Source organism: Syngnathoides biaculeatus, chromosome 23, assembly GCF_019802595.1.
Source record: "Syngnathoides biaculeatus isolate LvHL_M chromosome 23, ASM1980259v1, whole genome shotgun sequence".
Taxonomy (NCBI): domain Eukaryota; kingdom Metazoa; phylum Chordata; class Actinopteri; order Syngnathiformes; family Syngnathidae; genus Syngnathoides; species Syngnathoides biaculeatus.
The window spans coordinates 7247818-7269067 of record NC_084662.1 but is presented as its reverse complement, the minus strand read 5'-3'; the positions used below and the strand labels follow the sequence as shown (position 1 = coordinate 7269067).

The 21250-nt window shown below is 45.4% G+C and overlaps 3 protein-coding genes across 3 annotated transcripts in view; 1 reads left to right on the top strand and 2 right to left on the bottom strand.

Annotated features, from left to right (window-relative positions):
* Positions 1 to 21250, top strand: part of LOC133496678 (exostosin-1) — an 80566-nt gene that overhangs the window by 37415 nt on the left and 21901 nt on the right. The window lies entirely within an intron of this gene.
* Positions 9265 to 11426, bottom strand: LOC133496677 (moronecidin-like). The gene is made up of 4 exons (XM_061812529.1): positions 11372 to 11426; positions 10717 to 10882; positions 10485 to 10524; positions 9265 to 9600 (listed from the first exon to the last, which is right to left on the bottom strand). The coding sequence occupies exons 2-4, from the start codon at positions 10853 to 10855 to the stop codon at positions 9531 to 9533; spliced, it is 249 nt and encodes an 82-aa protein (XP_061668513.1). The 5' UTR covers positions 10856 to 10882; positions 11372 to 11426; the 3' UTR covers positions 9265 to 9530.
* On the bottom strand, positions 12644 to 13347 carry LOC133496679 (pleurocidin-like peptide WF3). The gene is made up of 4 exons (XM_061812531.1): positions 13297 to 13347; positions 13097 to 13197; positions 12986 to 13004; positions 12644 to 12902 (listed from the first exon to the last, which is right to left on the bottom strand). Exons 2-4 carry the CDS (start codon positions 13194 to 13196, stop codon positions 12812 to 12814), a joined length of 210 nt encoding a protein of 69 aa, XP_061668515.1. The 5' UTR covers position 13197; positions 13297 to 13347; the 3' UTR covers positions 12644 to 12811.

The window sequence follows — 21250 nt, the reverse complement described above, 5'->3', positions numbered from 1 at the left end:
TCGACTTTAATGTCTTGTTTTCTTGCCGCGCCTCCGTTTCGTGTCATCGGGGGGGGGGGGGGGTCGCCCCCCCCCCCCAAACACACACATCCACTCGCGTCTGATTGGACAAATCGGTCGCGCTGATACGCCGTTGTTCCCCGTCCTCGCTGACGCCATCCCGTTTATTTCCATTTTGTCATTCACAGCGTGCCCTCCGTCATTACATTTTGATTGATGGCGCCGCAAACCAACTGCCCCCCCCCCAACCCCCGCACCCTCCGCCACTTTCCTCCCAGCATGCCTTGCCCTCCCAGACGACCGCACCCCATGTGACTCCGCATCGCGAAAGGACAATTAGTCGTTATGAGTTATGTGAGACACACCACAGTTAGCATGTTTTTTTATTTTGTTTTTTTTTTTAATAATCAAAACTAACGCCACAAAGGCGCAAGCCAACTGCTTTAAGTTTTCCGACATCGTTCAGCTTTACATTTGAAACATTTTTTTAGCTCGAGGTACGAGTATTGTGCGGTCGCACAAAAGAGGCTGCAAGCTGTTCATCGCTAGCTCCCAGCTGAAGCTAAAGATAATACAAAGATGTTGCTTTTCAACAACCGCACAAGTGTGCTCGCTTAACGCTAACGCGTCGTGCGAAACGCCATAAATGGGCTAACTATATGGAAGTAAATGAAAATTTTGGTGTATTTTTGTATACATATTTTGACTACATTTCAAAATTCACATTTCAAAGTGATCGCATTTTCAATTTCGTGGGCAGCGTCCCATTTTTGGGACCTCATATTTTTCACGCATTATATCCTCCATTTTTTTTTCCCTTGAAAAATTTATCCTTTAACGAGCAAGGTCCTATTTTTGGGGCGATCTACAAAAAAAAAAAAAAACCCAAGTACCCTCTCGTGGGCGGCGTCCCATTTTTGGGACGAGATTATAAATGAGTAAAGTTATCATATAACTTAACCATAAACAGAAGAAAGTGTTATTTCCTTGATTGTGGCCTCTTCAGAGATTTTTATCTCAATAACGCAAAAAATTGCCACCCTGCTTCTTACAACTTTTCAATGTTAACAAATTCGGCATATACTGTAAGAAAATCAACCTTTCAAAATCCAAGCGCAATATTTTCACTCTCCTGAGATTCAACGGGCCAAATTTCGCCGTCTGAAATTCGGCGTAAAACTGCCGGGGTTACTTCAGGTCACAGACATTAGCAAACGATGTCAGAACCCAACACCCAGCCAATCCAGTTACGCTTTCCTCAGTCACGTGACGTCACGTACTATCCATACAACAATTCTGTTGTGAGCAAGTTGAGGGTTGTGTGCACTTGTCCAGTGTCCTCGTATTCGTCTTCTTCTTTGTGGTCGAATGTAGCCCTCGCTAGCCGTTAGCTCGTTGCTAGCGTTAGCGCGTGTCCACTTGTCCAGTGTCCTGTAAATCCTCACGGTCCTCGTATTAGTCTTCTTCTTTGTGGTCCAATGTAGGCCTCGCTAGTGTTAGCTCATCGCTAGCGTAAACTCGTGTCCAATGTCCTCTAAATCCCCAATGTCCTCGTCTTAGTCTTCTTCTTTGTGGTCCAATGTAGGCTTCTCTAGCGTTAGCTCGTCGCTAGCATTAGCTCGCCACTATCGTTAGCTTGTCGCTAGCCTTAGCTCGTCGTTGGTTGTTTCATTTCGCTCTGGTAAGCGATTGTGGCTGTGGCGTGAAAATGGGTATTTGAACGGCATATCTTTTTTGTCCTCTGCAAAGAACTTTTTAAAACGTCTTTACATTCTATTCAATTCTGTAATTACTGTATATTTATTTATAAAGTACAATACTGTTGATGGGTATTTTTCTTGTTAACATTACAAGACTATTTTTTGACGCTGCAACGGATTAATGCCATTTCCATTCGTTTGGAGCCGGCGTTGGTTGCCAACCGTATCCTACACGTGAGCGTCTGGCCGTGAGCCCCGCCCAAGAAGCGAATGATCTAATTTGATCTCACAACGGAAAACAAAAATATCAAAGAGGTACCTCGAAAAGCTCAAAAGTTACAGAACTCGTAAAAGTACCACAATACACAGCGTTTGTCTGGCTATTAAATCAGGCACGGGAAACCTTTCCGATGAAATATCGAAGAAAGCTCCTTCAAATATTTCAGCTGCTCTTAATAAACTCTTGAGGGCATTTTTTTTTTTTTTTTAAAAAAATAATACATTTTTGGGGTAGGAAGGTGACTCATCAATTTCCTTCTGAAATCTTCATTTCTCATCTTCTGAGGCCGGCGGAGCGATGTAATGTGATCATCATCTCAATCAGTGGGGAGCGAAAATAAATGAAATGGGCTTTATGAATTGAATATGAGCGGGAGGACCGGCGCTGGGTCAATTATCCGCCGACGCGCTCCGATTAACAGAAATAATCACCGCAAAGAGAGCACGGAAACGGCGGAAGTCCAAAAAATGCACCTGAGACCAAAATCTCGAAGTCCGGGACGTCGGCGTCCATCTTGGGGGGCCTTTTGCCGTTGCATAAAATCTCGGATTAACGCTCAAAATCTATTTGATTTAAAAATATTCCTGTTGTTGTTAGATATATTTATCTTTTTTCCCCTTGTTATAAAAAAACATTTAAATATTTTTGTTAATTTTTGGGGGAGTCTGGAATAGAGTAATAGCACTTAAATTTATTTCAATAAAAAAAGATTTGCAATTTGAAGGTTTTAAGTTACTACATTGGAAGCTTTCTTTTCTTTCTTTCTTTCTTTCTTTCTTTCTTTCTTTCTTTCTTCTTTCTTTCTTTCTTTCTTTCTTTCTTTCTTTCTCCTATTCTTTTCTGCCTACACTCCTTTTTTTTTTTTTTTGCTCAGACAGTGCTAGCCGAGCGCCCGCGTGATGGATCGCCTCTCTATTTTCCGCTCCCGCGTCCCCTCCGGGCGCCGCAACCCTCGGAATCTAATTGAAAACGCCCATTGCCTCCCTCAATTTTCTTTTTCCGGAACTCTCCCCCCCCCCCCCCCCCTTCTTGCCTTCATTTCCCTGCGACGACGCTCACTTGTCGTCGGAGGGAGGGAGACTCGAGTCACGTGACCTGACAAAAACCAGAAGTTTGCATACACCATATATATATATATTCCCCGCTGCCTGACATCAAATCTGTCTAAACCTTTTCTGTTTAAGTGCGATTTGGATTACCCGTTATTTTGGTATTTGCTAAATACCACAAATACGACAAAACACTTTTTTTTTTCCTGCAATTTTTCATTAATTTCGTCATAGTCGGATTTGGAACTTGCTTGAAACATAAAAGATCAAACCCGAGACTTACTTGTGTCCCACGACGACGACAACCAAAAAAAAAAAAAAAACAACAAAAAAAAACCCAACAACTTCACGCCACTTTTTTAACGCATAAATTAGGAAGGCACAGCAAAAATAAGATCTGCAATCGACTTTGTCCACGAGGGACAAGAAAAACACAACAAAAAAAAAAACGTCCCGGAGAGATGAGGCTCGTCATCTGTCTTCATTCATTTCGGCGCCGCTCGTGTTAGCGCCCAATTATTTTAGTTTGTCTCCATCGGGACCGACGGGATTTTTGAAGGGGTGGAAGGAAGCTGAGGCATGGATGCCAAACAGCAGCCGAAACTGCGTAACAGAGTGGAACCCTTTTTAGCATGCTAATAGTAATAACTAGTAACAGGAATAACCTAACGAAGAATTGAAAAATTGTGCGTCCTGATGAATTCATTGCAGCTCCTCTTGGTATGCGATAAAATCTTGTGAATAAGTTGTTTTTCACGATGAACGTGAAGTGATCCAATAAGGCAGTCACTCCCGTTTGAAAAATTGTACGGGTGTGGTCAGTCATGCCCGCAGATATAAAGTTACGGCTGTGGTCACCCAGTCATTCCCGCAGATATAAAGTTGCGCATGTGTGTCCTGTCTGTAATTATGAGTGTACCCCTTTAAGAGCGGAGGGGGGCGGTGTCAGGTAAGCTCGGAAGTAGAAGTAGGCTGAGCAGCGGAGAACGTGTGCTTCCGTGTTTCCCAAAAATAAATAAATCAAGTCAGGCTGTGGATCACTGCCCTGGATCGGTTTTCATGTGCGCTGAGAATGTGCGACGAGTGCGCAATTGCGCAGTGGCGCAGTTTAGAGGGAACATTGGGCAAGACTACACAAAATAAGCCACGTCTTTCAATATCTATGTATTTCTACAAATTTTGCGTGCATGATTTTTTTCTTTTGTGCTCGACCGTGCAGATTTGCATACGCGCCTGTCAAATCACAGTAAGTGCAGTAAACAGTTGTATTTTTTTATTTTTTTTTTTTTTGCGGACGATACTGTGATTGTGATTAATGCTATATTGTCTGTTTACATGTGATGATTCACCGTTTGTGTTCAAATATCCATTCCTTGAACCGTTGGTTATTGAACTGCCACATAGATGCTATTGGGTGGCCCATCTATTGTATTTACCTTTATGTATTAGCATTATGCTAGCAGACTGGTGTGATTGTTTGGACTCTGTGTAATTTTTCTTTGTTAATGTTTAGTTTGACAGTAAACCCAAACTGTGTGGCGTTAAACAGTTTGAAGGCACCAACTGACCTGCTTTCGACTTGTAGTTTACCTACCCTAACTACCCCCCCCCCCCCCCCCCAAGTTTTCATGTAGCTTTTCATCGAAAACAATCTTATCTGTTCCCGGGTGGAAAGCAGAGCCACGCCGCCATCTTGCCTTATCACGGGACAGAGGTCACGCGAAGCGGCGCGCAGGTTCACATCGGTCTTCTCCGCCGTTGGACAGGAGACGAGATCGCGACCCCGCCGCTCGGGGAGAGACTCGGTTTCCCTGCGATCAGCAGACCCGATCGCTTTACACGGGCAGCGAGCGTAGATAGCGCGGGTAGGCGACCTGCCGCAGTCTGCCGCCCGTCATCGTTTCACATTGATTTCCTTTCCGCCGCCGACAGACTCGCCGCGAGCGAGGAAAATGAATAATTCACGGGACGCCGCCGGCTGCATTGGTAAATAAATACTTAACTAATATTGGCCCGCCGCAAACCGCAGGTCTGCGTTTACCGTGACGCGAGCCCGGAGGGCAGACGCTGCGCCGAAAATGGAAAATGAAGCGTGTATAAACACCCGGACCTGTGGTTAGAATGCAAGTTCGAGGGACTGGATCCCATTCAGGGCTTACCCCCCCCCCCCCTTTTGCACGTCAATCAATAAAAGCATCTATCCATCCATCCATTTTCCATATTGCTTATCATCATCGTGCAATGGAGCCGAGCCCAGCTGACTTCTTGCGGTTAAACTTTGAGAATTAATCTTTCCGACTCACACCTAAGGACAATTTCAAGTCCTCGGTTAATTTGATGTGCTTGTTTTTGGAACGTCGGATGAAAAGTGAGCTGCATATTAACCCGCGACCTCTGAACCGTGAGGCTGATATGCGCACCTGGCCTCCCTACTTTAAACCAAACATTCAATTATTTCAAATAATAAATTATTGCACCTTTTCAAAGGAATTAGAGATGCTCAGTTTTTTCAAAAGTACAAGATTTTTTTTTTTTTTTATTCTAAAATGTTAATTGAAAATTGAGACGTCTTAACATGAATTAAACAGAATAAAAGTTTAGATTTTAACTGTACACTGCATGTAAATACATATATATAAGTGTTTTCCAGTAATCCTCCTCCATCATGATTGTGAGGTCCTGTAGACTAAAAATGCGCGATACATAAATATCCTACTCAAATAGAGGCCGGGCATGATTTTACAGGGGGGGAGAGAGAGAGAGAGAGAGAGAGAGCGAGCGCAGGAGTTTACTGCATATTATATACAATAATGATATAATAATATAGAAAAAAATCAAACAGGGCTTTGTTGTTTTTTTTTACTGTGAATCCCGGCTGCTCCGATTAATTTTTTATTTTATTTTATTTTTTTTAAACTCTAACGCTAATAAGCTGTCCCTTGGTCAATTTTTTGGGTTTATGTTGTCAGCCAAAATTTGAGTTCCAAATTTGCTTCATCTCTGCCGCTGCTAAAGCGGAGAACAACAAAAAAACGATGGCGGTGTAACGCACTAGCGAGTGCGCAAGGGAGTCATATTCCCAATTTCTGAATATTATTGAATGGGAAAAACAAATAGAAAATGAGAACCCTTGCAAGGAGCGAATCATGCTCCTGATGTCACGTACGAGGCCACGCCCCTCAAAGGCACAGGTCTGTATGTGCAATCATTTCACTCGATAAATCCAGTTCACGTTACGTTTATAAACTGCAGTTATGCTAATTGTTTTTATGAAAAACAAAGTCAGACTGGCGTGGATTAGCGGCCTTTCAATTCATCATAATGGGGAAAAATGTAAAATTGTGTATTTCGGCCACGGAGCGAATTCAACTTTTCAGTCATTGTACTTGAAGCGCGACGCGACTGTCACTTGACTTGCATCGGCGACGGCCGCAAATAAGTCACTCCGACTAATAACAGAGGCCGAGCGAGCGAGCGAGCGGCGTTTAAAAAGCGCCACAAAGAAACGCGGTGATGCACTTCAGCGCGACCGGCGAGAGTTCTGCCGCCTTTCAGCGGCTCGACGGGATAATTGCGGGTTGTGAAGGCAGACGCGGGGGGGAGAATGGGGGAGAAAAAAAAACAAACCAGCAAGTTGAATGACGCCGCGCTCATTAGCGTCGACATATTGTTCTCGGGAACGACAAGGCTGCCGTGACGCGTTAGCGTTTGATTTAACGAGCGCGCCATTAACGCGCTTTTGACTGGCAGCGGATGTATACATGCGCGGCGGTTGGGGGGGGAATGTGGCGCGCCCCGTCGTTTTTTGTGTCTGGCTTTTCTTTGGACGCTTTTACGACAGCGCCGGGAAAGAACACGGCAGCTCGTTGCAGTTAAGACCTGACACACGCCAGAACGTCTGATGGATGTTTGTGTGTTTGTCTCCAAGCATTTCAAGACAAATTTTGCGCAATTTTCCAACTCTATTCCCTGCCCTGAACTTTAGCAAATGGTTGCGATCTTTAACGGCACCTTCCCCTTACCTCCAACTCCCTCCTTGCTCCTTACCCGAAGTCCTGAAACCGGTACCAATGTAGGCCCGTGGCTTTGGCCTAACCACACCGTGGGATTTTTCTGGAAATGACATTCTTCCGAACCACATCTCTAATCCCAAACCCCAAACTCTGGCATCCTTAATCGAGGAATTTTCCCAAAATTAAACGAATTTAATAACTAACCCCAATCCCACACTCCAAATCTTTTACGATGGCCCGAGCCCTAACCCTAAACGCTCGCCTTGGGCCAGGTCCTAACCTCAAGTACTAACTTCCCAACCCCTAATTTTTAATCCTCTGCCTTACTTGTTCTATGATCACAATCATCAGATTTCTTCTGGTGGTACTGATATCATATAAAGAGACTGCCCACTAAGGCAAAGTTGGAGGCCATTTGCATGGTTTGAATATCAAATTTGGGTGTAATAAATAAGCAGCTTGTGTTGCCAAAGGAGTGAGACTAGTGTTACAAAGCAAAGGCTACAAATAATAGAAGAAATGGAGACGTGACTGTAGAATTACGAATCACGTACGGTGACTCCGATACCATCGCACCGTGACCAAAAATGTAGATGAGACACATTTAAGTTGCTCTAAGTTTATGGATTTTGTGTTAAGTACAGGGTGTACATGGTTTTACATAAATAGGAATTTAAAAAAAAAAAAAGAAAAAAAGGAATTTACTCTTTGGAACTCGGAAACGGATTGAACTCATTTACATTATTTCCAATGGAAAAAAACGTTTCGGAGGTTGAACAAGAACGAATTACGGTCAAAGTCCGAGGTTGAACAGCCGCGGTTTTACGAGATATCGCTGTGATGAAACTTCATCAGCCCGAGGAGGATTAGCGTCATAATTATATCAGACTTATGTAAACCCAGCAAGTGTTTGGACGGGTCAGCCGACTCTGATGTGGTGGTGCTGTTTTATTGACAGGGCCTGTGAAGGTGCTTCATATGGGGGGGGGGGGGGGGGTCCACGCCGCTGGCTTTCGTGTCGATAAAGAATCTCCTCTTACACGCGCGCCCGTCTTTAACCTTGATGGTGTTGTCTTGTGTGTTTGTGTTGGCTCGTCTATTATTTACCACTCAGTCTGGGCGTGTAGCGTGTGCGCACGTATCCAACGAGCGCTTCTCGGTAAACGGATGCCGCCACCGGTGACACGAGCGACCCTCACGTTAACGCGGGGCCGCGCCGACCGGCCAAACGTATCCCCGACAACCCCACCAGGATCCGACTGCGCTCTCATTTCCAATCGATTTGTTTCCAGCCCGGCGCACAAAAGCAAATGTTGCTTCCTCCTGGCTCGCTGCGCGTTTGTTTTATTGGCTTTGGAGTGGCGGTGACAGCGGGCGGGCGGGCGGGCGTTGGTGTCACTGGAAGAAGACGCCATTTCCCTTTTTTTTTTTTTTTTTTTTTTTTTTGGTTTGTTTTTTAATTTCCTCGGCGTGTCCCCGACTTCCCGGTGGTAGCATCGGAGGTGAAACGGCGCGAGCGCGAAAGGGAATGCTTGGAGGGTCGGGGATGGACAGAAGTGTGTGTTCCTCACAAAAGTACTCAAAAAAAAAGTACTCACACTCTGCTCTTTAGAAGAGATATGCGTACAGTGAAGAAAATAAGTATTTGAACACCTCGCTGTATCGCAAGTTCTCCCACCAAATTTTCATCGTAGGTGCATCTCCGCTAAAAAGGAAAAATCCAGAAATCACAATGTACCCATTTATTTGTGTGATAAAGCTGTCAATAAGTATTTGAACACCCGAGACACCCAATGTTAATATTTGGTACAGTAACCTTTGTTTGGTCAAAGGTTTCCTGTCGTTGTTCACCAGGTTTGCACACACTGCAGGAGGGGATTTTGGCTCACTCCTCCACACAGATCTTCTCGAGATCAAACAGGTTTCTGAGTTTCTGCTCCCTCCAAATATAAGATTTTCTATTGGGTTTAGGTCTGGAGACAGGCTCGGTGGACACGCACCTACGATCAAAAATTCAGACCCCTCCATGATTTCTAAGTGGGAGAACTTGCAATATCGCAGGGTGTTCAAATACTTATTTTCTTCACTGTACGTAGTTGTGGTAGGGGGGGAAAAAATGATTTCGCAACAACCAATCGTTTTATTATTTGAAATAACTAGCGTGATGTCCGCCGTACTGGCGGTTGGAGCGGGTCGGAAATGTGGGAAGGATGAAAGGCTTCAGGTCCGACCTGGAAGTTATCTCGGAGCCACTGGAAGTCTTCAGTCTCAAAATAATAAGACAAATTTTCTGTCTTTCATGTTTGCTTTATTCAGCCGGGCGGTGATGAGCGTTAAGACCGTCACAGGGAAATCGGAGATTTTCAAATGACGACAAGCGATGAAGCAGAACTTTATTTTCCGGCGGGCTGGAAATATTTTCATTTTGCCGCGTGTGCCACGTACGTGTCCCCCCCCCCACCCCCACCCCCCAACCGCCGTGTTGAGCTCAGTCCTCCACGATAATGGGCACGTACTGCTGGGGCGGCGGGTAGCCCCGGTTCTGTTGCTGGTTCTCCCTGGTCGGAGGAAGGAGACGAACATTGTCATTATCGGCGTGCGAATGCCGAAAGTGAACTTCCGGACGGTGGAACGATCTAAAGGTTGAAAATTTAGCGCTCCTTTCGTTCGGGACTTTCGAAACGGAAAATGCGGAATTCTGGGTAATTCCGTCTTCTTTTTCTGCGCTTACTGTCGGGCGCAGAAGGCAAAAAGACTTCATTCGTCAAAATTTTAACATGGATTATGATTTCAACTCTTGCTACTCCCATTTTCTGGTAATTCCTCCCCACTTCACTTCAACTGACACTGACAGCAGCGCTACTCCCAACGTGCGTCTCTCTTCCTGTCGTCTACGCATTTGTCACTAGCAAAAAGGTTGAAACAACGCTTTAATTTCCACCCGCTTTCTGATTTTTCTCCATCAGACTCACGACTGCATCACCAAGTTTATTTTTTTAGCCGTTTTAATGACTCAAGTCTGCTCATCCTCACGAGAAAGATAGAGTGGTACATTTTAGACGAAGGGAGATGATAGATTAAGCATTTGAGACTAAAATAATTGATTCTAATCAAAGTAAACTGCATGAATCTTATATTTGGGGACCCTGGAATTTTTTTTTTTTTTAAGGTAGAAACTCCCAATTTCCTTATGATTCCATATTTTCCATGAGAAAAATTTTCTCCCAACACATTTCCTGCCATTGGACGGCTTCAGGAGTGAAATATTCATGTTAAGTGGGAAGGCGGCCAGTGATCATTGGCGACGCTTTCAAAATTCGCATTCTTTTCGCCGATCCAATTCATTCCACAGCATTTGAATTCTTTTACAGTCACACGCAAAATTACAGAAATGTGTTTTTTTTTTTTTTTTCATTTGTCGTTTATTATATCATTCGCTTACCATTCAAGCCTCTTTTGCTCATGGACTAGGTTTCGGTGAGCTGAAAAATAAATCGGAGAACATGATCATAAATCAGGGGCGGGCAAAGTATGGCGTCTGGGCCACATTTTAGAATCACAATCGGCTTTATTGGCCAAGAAGTTAGCTGAAAACGTGGAAAAATATATGGAAAAAAAATAAATACAAATGTGCCAAATTCTAATAAGAATTGAAAAAGGATGAAGTCGTTTACCTTTCCATGCCGCCCTTCCACCTCGGAACGCCGCCTTGGCGCTTCCCCACAAACCTTTGAAGTGTTTAAGGAAACAGTCGCCGGGCTCGGCCATGAGGACCACCAGGGACAAGACCAGGAAGAGGGTGACGAACTTCATGGCGGCAAAAACCCAAACCTCGTACCCCTGGGGCCCCCACCCCCCGGAAAAAAATCAGCCAATTGTTCGTCACAGCAGCATTTAATCAAGAGCATTAAATGCATGCAAGGAAAATACACTGCATATAAAAAGTCGACACACCCGTGTTCAGAGCCACGTTTTTCTGATGGAATAATCGGAAACGGTGTTAAATTATTTCAAAACTTTTTCTGTGACCTAAAGTATAACTTGTACAACTCAATCAAAAGAAAAAAAAAAATTAAAGTTTTTTTTTTTTTTTTTTTTTTTGAACAGGATGGAGTAAAACGAAGCAAGCGAAAGTAGTACCACATCCTCTTATTTTGAAACTTTCTATTCGTCTTTCTTCTAAACGAATTCAAGTGCTCAACAACTGTTCAGAAAAATGTGTAATACGCTGCACTGTGTGAAAAGCAGCAAAAATAGTGCGCAGCGTTGTGAACTATAACATCAATTCGCAAATATTAATTAGTGGCATGATGTGAAAGTTGTCGTTACCTTGCAACTGAGCGACGAAATCGGTTGCGATAAAGTCGGCGATGTGATCTACGACTTCTTCTGCCCCTCGCTTTCATTTAATTGGGCGGTGCTTTTTTTTTTTTTTGCTTCTGTCATGTTTGGTTGGTCAAATGCGGAAGGTCCAGCTCGGATCTCGCACCATCAGGTCGCGAGTTCCGCTTGCGGTCGCGTCGCCGCGTTTATCGCGCACCGACCGACCGCGTTGCCGCTCGGGAACCGGGCCGAGGCCGGATGAGGTCAATTTTGCCAACAGTCGGATTAAAAATTCAAAAACATCATGTTCTTGAAAGAAGAAAATAAAAGCAAAGACATCCAAAGGAGTACTTATGAAACATAAAAAAAAAAAAAAATCATCGTTATAAAACATTGAAGCCCACCGATATAAAAAAAACAAGAGCGTTTAAAAAAAAACAAAAAAATTTGCAATACTAAATGATCCTCCTCCGCATATTGCCAACCTATACACAAAGTAGATGTTGGATTAAAATCAGTTTTTTATTGATCATTTTGGTAAATTAAGTCCTATTAAAAGAGAGAAACGATAATGAAGCCACCGCAAGGGCTCGTTCATCTGCCACGTTTTCAATATTTTTCATTTCACGTCAGTCACCTTTATACTAACCCTCTGCAAAGTGGATATTGATTTAAAATTCAAAGAAAAATGAATATTTTCTTTTTCACAGAAAGGAACCTCTTTCAACAAATAAATATAGTAATAATAATCAACAAAATTCCCAAGAAAAATATGAACGGAGGTCTAGAGAAGGACTTGATGGTCGACTTTTACTTTACGTTTAAATGAAAAAGACATCCTCCTCTTTGGGCCGAAACCTCCTCAAAGTCCAAATTTGGTCATTTTAATATTTCTCCACAAATCCAAACTATTGGTCAGTCCCCGTGTGCATTTGTGTAATATTTTTACAATTTATTCGCCAGTCTAAAAAGTTGAAAATGGCTTCATCTCTTTGTCCATGCATTGTTAGCGCTTCAACAATTTAAATCATAGATTCATATTGATATTTGTGATCAAACAATTGATGTTAATCATGGCTGCTTGCATTGTCGGTTCATCAGTCAATTCGTGGGAACATAACCTCTGTAATATTTTCTACATTATGGTTGATATGATTTGTTGATGCTCTACTTGTACATCCAGGAATGTGTTTTTTTATTTTTAGTTTTTAATTCTATTCTGGAGATTTTGTTCTAAATACGACTGAAGTTGAAATGAAGACAAGAGACACAGCGAAGTGTGAAATATTGCAGATTTATTCCAAATTGCATAAGCCCAAAAATGGCATTGTTGTTGCTCTTCAGGAATTTGACAGCAAGACCAACAAGCAAACCAAAAAAGACAAAAAACGAAACGGAAACAAAAACCAAAAAATGGCGGCAGCGAAGCGATGCAAGCGGGCGGCCTCAGTCGAAGGCGGGCTGGTCGGGCGCAAATTCCACCGAGCGCTTGTTTAAGTCTTCTTGCTCTTCGAAGCCGCGATTCCCGTGGATCAACCTGGACCGGACCACACCGGATAATCGCAATCAGTCTTTGAAATCGGCGGCAAGAAAAAAAAAAAACCAACCGTCAAGGCTCACCCGTGGATCAGCTTCCCAGCTAACAAACGGGGCGAGAACAGCAGGCATGTCTGACACCTTCTACCTAAGGATGATGAAAATGAGTCGTTCGTGAATAAAAAAGAGGAGTACCGTGAAACAGGCCGTGAACGATCATTCCGAAAATACACTCTCCGGGCTGCGCCATCAGCACCACCAGGAGCAAGACCAGGAACGCCGCCGTCCACTTCATCCTACGGCGACACACACAAAGAAAGAAAGAAAGAAATCGAATCTACCCGCTGTGATCGCGAGACAGTTTTGTGGCGTGGTGGAAATATGACTTTGCTCACCTTCTCGGCAAATAACAGAAGTTGTGTTCGACTTCTCTGTTCTGACGGCCCTTATAAGACGTGAAAAGCCGGCGGTGGTGGGAGGGGGCAAAGTTCCCCCCGGATCGATTTTCGAGGCCGTTGAAAATAGGCGGTACCGGTTGCAAGGTGGCAGCAAACTCAACTGACTTTGTCAGATAGTGAAGAGTTTTCCCCCCCAAAAAAGCGCCTCCAAACCATCCACCATTCCGAGGTCCTGGGTTCAATCCCGGAGTTTGCACGTTCTCCCCGTGCCTGGATGGGTTTTTCTCCACGTGGGCACTCCGGTTTCTTCCCACATCCCAAAAACGTGCAACAAGAATTGGACACTCTAAAATTGCCCCAAGGTGTGATTGTGAGTGCGAATTGTTGTTTGTCTCCATTTGCCGTCCGATTGGCCGGCGACCAGTTCAGGGTGCGCCCCGCGACAGCTGGGATAGACTCCAGCAAACCCCTCGACCCTCGTGAGGATAATCAGCCAAGAAAATGGATGGATGGATGTGAAACTACCACATATATATATATTAAAATACTCATAGGAATATATTCTTTATCCTCTGTGAAACTTGACGAATATTACTGCAGTGTACCGAGGAGCCCTAATCGTCTCCATATATATCTGTATTATACTGCCCCCAGGTGGCCAAGGCGCATTCCACAGAAGGAGCAGCACAATGTCCATTGAAGAGAAAATTAATTTTTTCCATTTTTTCCAAGCGTCATGACAGCGTGTTTATGTAAACGACTTTATCCAGTGCAAATTTTATGGCTGTAATGGTTAATATTTAGTTTTTCATATAATAATTTGGTCATTTCAATTCAAGTCTCGAGTTATGAGCGTGCTCACGGAAAAATATAAACTTTACTCTCAAAGTACTTGGTAAAAAAGCCCAAATGAAGTTTCACCTGAGCAATTCAGCGGATTCTCAAGTAAATTCATTCATAACAAAAGATTACTCTAGGATTGTATTTTTCATAAGTTACAAATGATTCAAATGGAAGGGGGAAAAAGTCATGTGCGCGTGTTTTTTGTTTTGTTTGTTTTCCGTCGCGGTCTGGCTGCCATCGTGTATCTCTCGCGATCAGCATCTCGTCACCTTCCGCTCAGCTCGTCACGAAGGGGAACAGAACGGTGAGAAAGTTCCGACCCCCCCCCAAAAAAAAAAAAAAAAAACCAGAACTTTGCTCTTTTTGGTCTCGAAGTGGGAGATTCGCAAATTAGCAACCGGCATTGTTTCTTTCAAATTCTTCCCCCGAGGTTCCGATCGCTTTCTCTCGATGACGTTCGTCTGGAAAAGATGTATCTGACGCGCTTACTTGCTTTTTATTTAAACGGAATACATTTTCTTCTCTGTTTGCGACGGCGGTGGCATTAAGAGGTCACGATGGTACGTTTTGAAGTGCCAAGGCAGGCACCCCGTGTAGAACTTGTTTCCGGACTTGAAAGTTTGAAACGGCTCAGTTGAAATCCGTCCGGGCTTTGATGACTTCTTTTCTCTCTGAGCCCTTTTTTTTTTTTTTCTTCTTTCCCCGAACTCGTTTGATTTGTGGCGAACGGAGACATCCCGCGTCTTTGCGCGATCTCGACCCCCATCCCTACAAAGAGTACCGGCGAGTCGGCGGACTTCTCGCCGTCGCGCTCGGGAGGCTGGCACTGAATCCGGCTGATCTTCACAAGACGGGCTTGCAAATTGGATAAAAAGCCGTCGCGAATCAGAATTACGTCCGTTGCATCCGATAAGTGGATTGCAATACTTTTGATTGCGATTCTTCGCGTGAAAGAAAACTCTTGGACTTCCGAGGTCATTCTCTGGTCGATTATTCCCGCTCGCTGCAATTATCCCGCGACCACGCACAAACAGCACAACTTTCGCACTCTTGCAAGGACCCGCCGAGTTCTTGCTAAGACTCGGCCGAGACTCGGTTGGCTTTGGCCTAATGCTCACTTGAAAGCCCGGGACGGACCCCCCTTAAGACCTCGCCGCGAGTAAACGCCGGCTCTCGCCCTCGGCGGGATTAATGCCGCTGTTCTGACACGGCTGACGGCAAACGAAATCAGTATGCGACATTTGCGCCGCGAACGCTGGACGACACTTCGGAATTCATGTTAGTGTTGTTGGACGTTGGGGTGGGGGGTGGGGGGGGGGGGGGGTGCGCCATAGATCAGTGGTTCGAGCATTAGTCGGGTAAACGAGAGGTTGTGAGTTGGTTTCTCACAGGGGCCTCCACTCCCCAAAGAGGGGTTGCGTCAGGAAGGGCATCCGCCGTGAAAACTGTGCCAAACAAAAAGATGACGCGCTGTGGCGACCCCTAACGGGACAAGCCGAAAGAAAGTACCGCTTGTTGGACGTTGACAATTTTGAGAGTGTGAGATGTGGTTTTCGATTTTATCTGTCCGTTGGGGTATATTTGTGTAGATGAGCGTTTCCCAACTTTAATCCAACCAAAGCGCATATCAGACGGTCACCAACCATTTTCCTTCGTATGAACAAAACTCCTTACCCTTGACAAATATATAAAAACTTTAAATAAAAATACTTTATAGCATACGATGCTATTTTTATCATTTCAATGGAAGGAAGTCATTCAAAATTTCAAGCAAGAATAATGAGAAAAATAAGAAGAAGAACGTGCCTCCCGGGCACCTTAAGTGGTCCTCGTGGGTAACCATGCGCCCGTGGGCACCGCGTTGGTCACCCCTGGCGGATGTTTTAGATTAGAAAAATCTCACCAATCAACAAAATGTCACACCACTACACATAAAATGAAAAAAAAAATCTTGATTAAACTTGGATAATCACTCAAAGTGTACGCAAGTTTGGTTTTCTGACGGAAAACGGCAAAAACAACACCACGTCGCTTAGCTCAATGCTAACCAACAATGCAAAACACCATTGACAGGCTAACAAATGGGATGAGTGTCGGTTGCAAAACACCTTTTTTGCGTCCCTGTTCCGAATTAGACTGCCCCCAGGTGGTCAAAGTGTTCAAAGCAGAAGGAGTAACCCAATTTCCATTGAACAGAAGGATAAAACGTGACTAAAATGTTCTCAACATAGACTATTAAATTCTTCTTAATGATGGAACGACTATTTGTACATAATTTTCAATCCTATGGAGTGCTATTTTTCATATTAAAACAATGCAATCGTTTTGGGGGGAGGCTGGAACGGATTAATGGCGTTTTCATTCATATCAGTGGGGAAAGATGGTCACGGAATGAATTAATTTCATACTTCAAAGCACCGTCACACTAATTCTTTTGAATGACGAACGACAAAACAAAAGATGTCAACACGGTCGCTCGGCTCAGGATTTGAGAGGTGTACTAATCTTGAAGTCATTGTTTTGGGGCGATATTAAAAATAGAGGACTCTGTCGCTTTTGGCTCGCGCTCGCGCTCGGCTAATTGGGTCACTCTTTGTCCTGGCAGGACGTAACCGGGCCAACTTTTGTCTTGTCGCGGGGGTGAGGCGGCTTTCGTTTTTTTCTGTCGGCTTTGAAAGAAACGCGGCAATCATAAAAGGGGAACAAAAATCACACACGCGCCTTCGAGTGTAAGTCAGACAATCATTTCTTGGAAATAGGAGGGCTGAAATGAGGCCGGAGGTGTGAGGAATGGATTCAGTATGGCGGGGGGAGTGGGGGGGGGGGGGGGGGGCTTTTAATACACTGCCTCCAAACACACAAACAAACGCACACGCTGGCGTTTCACCTCATCACGGCCGCAGAGCTCTGAAAGATGAAGAATTGTCGAGCGCAAGCGTTGCGACTCTCTAATCAACGATGTTTTCTTGCGCTTTGGCCGCTCGGCCCGCAGTTGAGCCACAAGTAAAACGTCGACCGCTGTCCCGGACGGAAGCGACGACGCCGTCGGCTTTTTAAATGTCAAAAGGATACAAAGACGGGTCCGGGGGACTCCGCGACCCGCCGCGTTCAGATTCCGGCCACGCTCGGTCGGCCGAACAAGGCCGGCGTGCCCGCGTATCAAAGCGAGAAGCGTATCGCGTTGAAAATCAAACGGCAACAAAAGACGCAGCCACGGTCTCGACGAGTCACATGCTCGGATCGGAGGCAGCCTCGGGCGTCTGAACAGCACTGCCGAAAGCATGCTAATCTTCCAGCCATTAAGCACTGAGCGTTATCCCTGGTTCGGTTTTTGTTTTTGTTTTCTTCAAGATGAACTTTGAATGAAGTCGTTCACGTTACAAAAACAATTGAAATGGACGCAGCTTCACACAGACAGGAAGCAGCGCGTTTTTAGGGCCGTAAATACGGTTTTGTTCCGACGCAAGTGTGGCAAACGCAAGGATTTTGTCCTTGGACTGACCGGTTTCCCCACCGATATTTCGCAGTTCTTCTTTCCGCCACCGTTTTCTGATTTTCTGTGACACTGTCACGTATTCAGACTTCAAAGCAGTGGCGGCCGGTCACTAGAGGGCGCTCGGTCGCTGCCCCCACCACGCCGCGTCACAACTATTTCTGTCATATATGAACGCAAGAATCTGACTGGTTTCAATAGTCTTAAGAGTCCCTCGTTCAGACTCCATCACCCAAACAAGATCTGTTTTTTTTATCACTTTGTAGAATTTGCAGTTTGAACGACAAATTGCGGGAAAACAGGCCATGTTCAGAAACTGATTTTTTTTTTTTTTGACCGGAGAAAACAAACTATAGAAAGCACAGAACAAATTGTTCTTCACATCCAGAGCGGGGGGAAGAAATCATCTCACAGACGTGAGTGCGGCAAGAGGTGACAAGCCTATTGATTTCCGCGCGGGGACTGCGATTCTTTCGTCTCGACGGGTGGTTGTCTCCGCCGAAGCTGCGGGAAGCTTGTGAAGAGGCCGCCCACCACTGGCCTGAAGAATGCCGGAATATTCCGCCGGTTCCCAAGCGAACGGCGGGCGTATCAAAGCCTGTGACACACACTCATGCGCACACAAAGTACGTTCAAATGCAGAGCGCTTATAGTTGCTAGTGCCTCGGGCGAGTTGATGTAATATTCACTTGCCGGTGTCCTTAAACACTTGAGAGCAGCACACTGCAGACGAAGCTAATTGTAGCACAGTGCAACTATCACCCCCCCCCCCAAAAAAAATCGTCACAAAGATCACATTGTAGCGCGAACGTGACCGCCAGAAGCAAAAGGATCGTTTTGCGATTAGCGTCGTCGTCTTACGTGATAGCGAGAACTCGCTTGATTTGATTTTTTTTTTTTTTTTTTCCCCCAACCCCAACACTGTCCTAGAAAAGTGGAAATAAAAACGTCGTGTGGATTTGACACAGCACGGAGAAGGGTGGTGTTAACGACCCTGTCAAATATGAATTGTATAAAATTAAACTTCAAAATCACAAAAGATGAAGAGAAACTGTCTCTTGAGGCCACTCTACCCTGAGAACGCCCGATCTCGTCAGGTCTCGGAACCGAAGCGGGTTTGGCCCTGGTTAGTACTCGGATGGGCGACCGCCCGGGAATACCGGACGCCGGGGTTGCGTCAGGAAGGGCACGCGGCGTAAAACTGTGCCAAACAAATATGCGTTCATCTGAGATGACACGCTGTGGACGACCCCTAACGGGACAAGCCGAAAGGAAAAGAAGAATAAGAAGACTTGTTCCAGATGCGAGAATATATCCACTGAAAGCCTCCGCTTGCTGGAATATCACCCTGCAGGTCATCGCGAGGCGTTTCTTGCTTGACAACGGGGCGCTCTAATGCGGTCAGAACAGTGCAAAGTCCCTGTTAATACGCTGGCAATGCAGTTTTTCGCTCCGTGACGGTACTCGCAGCCGAAAACGAGGCGCTCGAAAGCGGACGACTCGAAGGGAAGATGCACTTTCGGGGTTCCGCCAGAGCCAACTAGCTAACTGCAGGTCGTCACCGCCGATGCGGACTGAAGCGCTCAAGTTGTCACTGAGGTCGGGGCGGCTCCAAAGTCTGTCACAAGGTACCGTTTCAGCCGCGGCTCCAAAAAAAAAAAAATTCTGGAAAATTGAAATGATCGTTCTTTTTTCACAGAAAAGCCCAATTTTTCTTGTTTTTTTTTTTTTTTTTAAAGTTCCCAATTGTTTTTCTACATAATCAAGCGGCGCATTCAAGGTCTGGACAGGCAGCCATTCAGACTCCGGCCACGCTCGGGTAGCCGATAACGGCCTCGTCGTTGGGCCCGTTGGGGGGAAAAATGTTTTTGTTTTTCCCTCAACGCGCTTTGGCGCTAACGAGAGGGGAGTGACAAAGAGGTCCGAGTTGAGTTCCGTTCACCTCGGCAGCTTCAATTAGGCACGAGGGCGGCCAAATCAATAGCGGGACTGATGACGTCTCTCGGCGTTCATTCCTCAACCGTGGAAACGACTCGTCCGGCGGCGACACGCACGCACTCGGGCCGGGCCGGGCCGGGCCGGTATTCATCACTCCGCAGCCGAACCAGAGCGGCGCCGTCGATTTGACGCCTGCGGCTTTCGCCGTCTCTGTTTCCTCTACATTAATAATTAATTACGCTCGTCACAAAAATGGGCACCTCGCTACATTTTTCATTTTTCTGACATGTCCCCCCCCCCCCCCCGATACTCTCATGTTGTTTCCCCCTCGGTCGGCCTCTGAGCGACGGCGTGGAAATCTCACCGTGATTTGGAAATGTCAACATGACGCCTGGCCGAGTCTGCTAAGAGGAGGCGGGGAAAAAAAAAAAACAAAAAACCAAAACTGTTGCTTTTTAGTTCATCACTTTGAGGGGATTTTCTCCGTGTACGTGTCAAGAAGTCGCTGACCCTGAAAGTTCACAGCTGATTGGTTAGCAGCGGAAAGCTTTTAGATGTTTTGTGTGGGAGTCCGCCGGGAAAACACATTTTATTTATTTCGTAGTTTCTTCAGGGGAAGGACATGGATACAAAAGTCATCGTCCGTTAAAAGATTCTTTTGCCGGCAGCGCCTCGTTTCGACCGTTTGCTACTCACAACTGGGAAATGTGTGTTGGACGGCTGTTTATTGCTAAACGGCTACATGCTATCGTAAATCGGAATAATTCCCTCGCGCCTAAAACTGTGTTCGGAGGCTCGATGGCGAGGCACGCTCGGGCGTCTGAACATGGCCACCGCAGGCCTACAGAGCTTCATGTAATAAACCCAACGCAGTCACTCATGTTTGAAAAATGGACGGGTGTGGTCAGTCATGCCCGCAGATATAATGTTAAGGGTTTGGTCTACCAGCCGTGCCCGCAGATATAAAGTTGCAGCTGTGTGTTCTGTCTGTAATTATGAGTGTTCCCCTTTAAGAGTGGAGGGGGGGCGGTGTCAGGTAAACTAGGAAGTAGAAGTAGGCTGAGCAGCGGAGACCGTGTGCTTCCGTGTTTTAAAAAAAAAAAAAAAAAAAAAAGAAGATCTCAGGCTGTGGTTCACTGCGCTGGATCGGTTTTCATGTGCGCTGAGATTGCGCCACTCGTGCGCAATTGCGCAGTGGCGCAGCTTAGTGGGAACATTGGTCAAGAGTACATAAAATAAGCCACATTTTTCTATATGTATGCATTTTTAACTCTTCCACGCGTGCTAAATTGTGCAGATTTGCGAGTGCGACGCCCGTCAAATCACGGTGGCTGGAATGTAAAAGTGTTCGTTTAAAAGGATGAGTGACATTTGGAGAGCCTCGACACTCGCACAGATTCTGGACACGTTCAAGACGCTAAATATGGACAATTGGTGTTGCAAAAAAAAAGGACAAACTCCGACTGCAGCGCACGATCAAAACCGCCGGACGGATCGTCGGTACCACGCTACCCACGATCGAGGACTTGCACGGAACGCGAAGTGGGTCCAGGGCGGGCAGGATCCTTTCGGACCTTCCGCATCCACACATCCTGGCATCCTTCCGGCTCCTTCCGTCGGGAAAGCGTTTTTTTCCCTCTGCTAATGAAATTATTAAATTCTTGATCAGCCAACTTA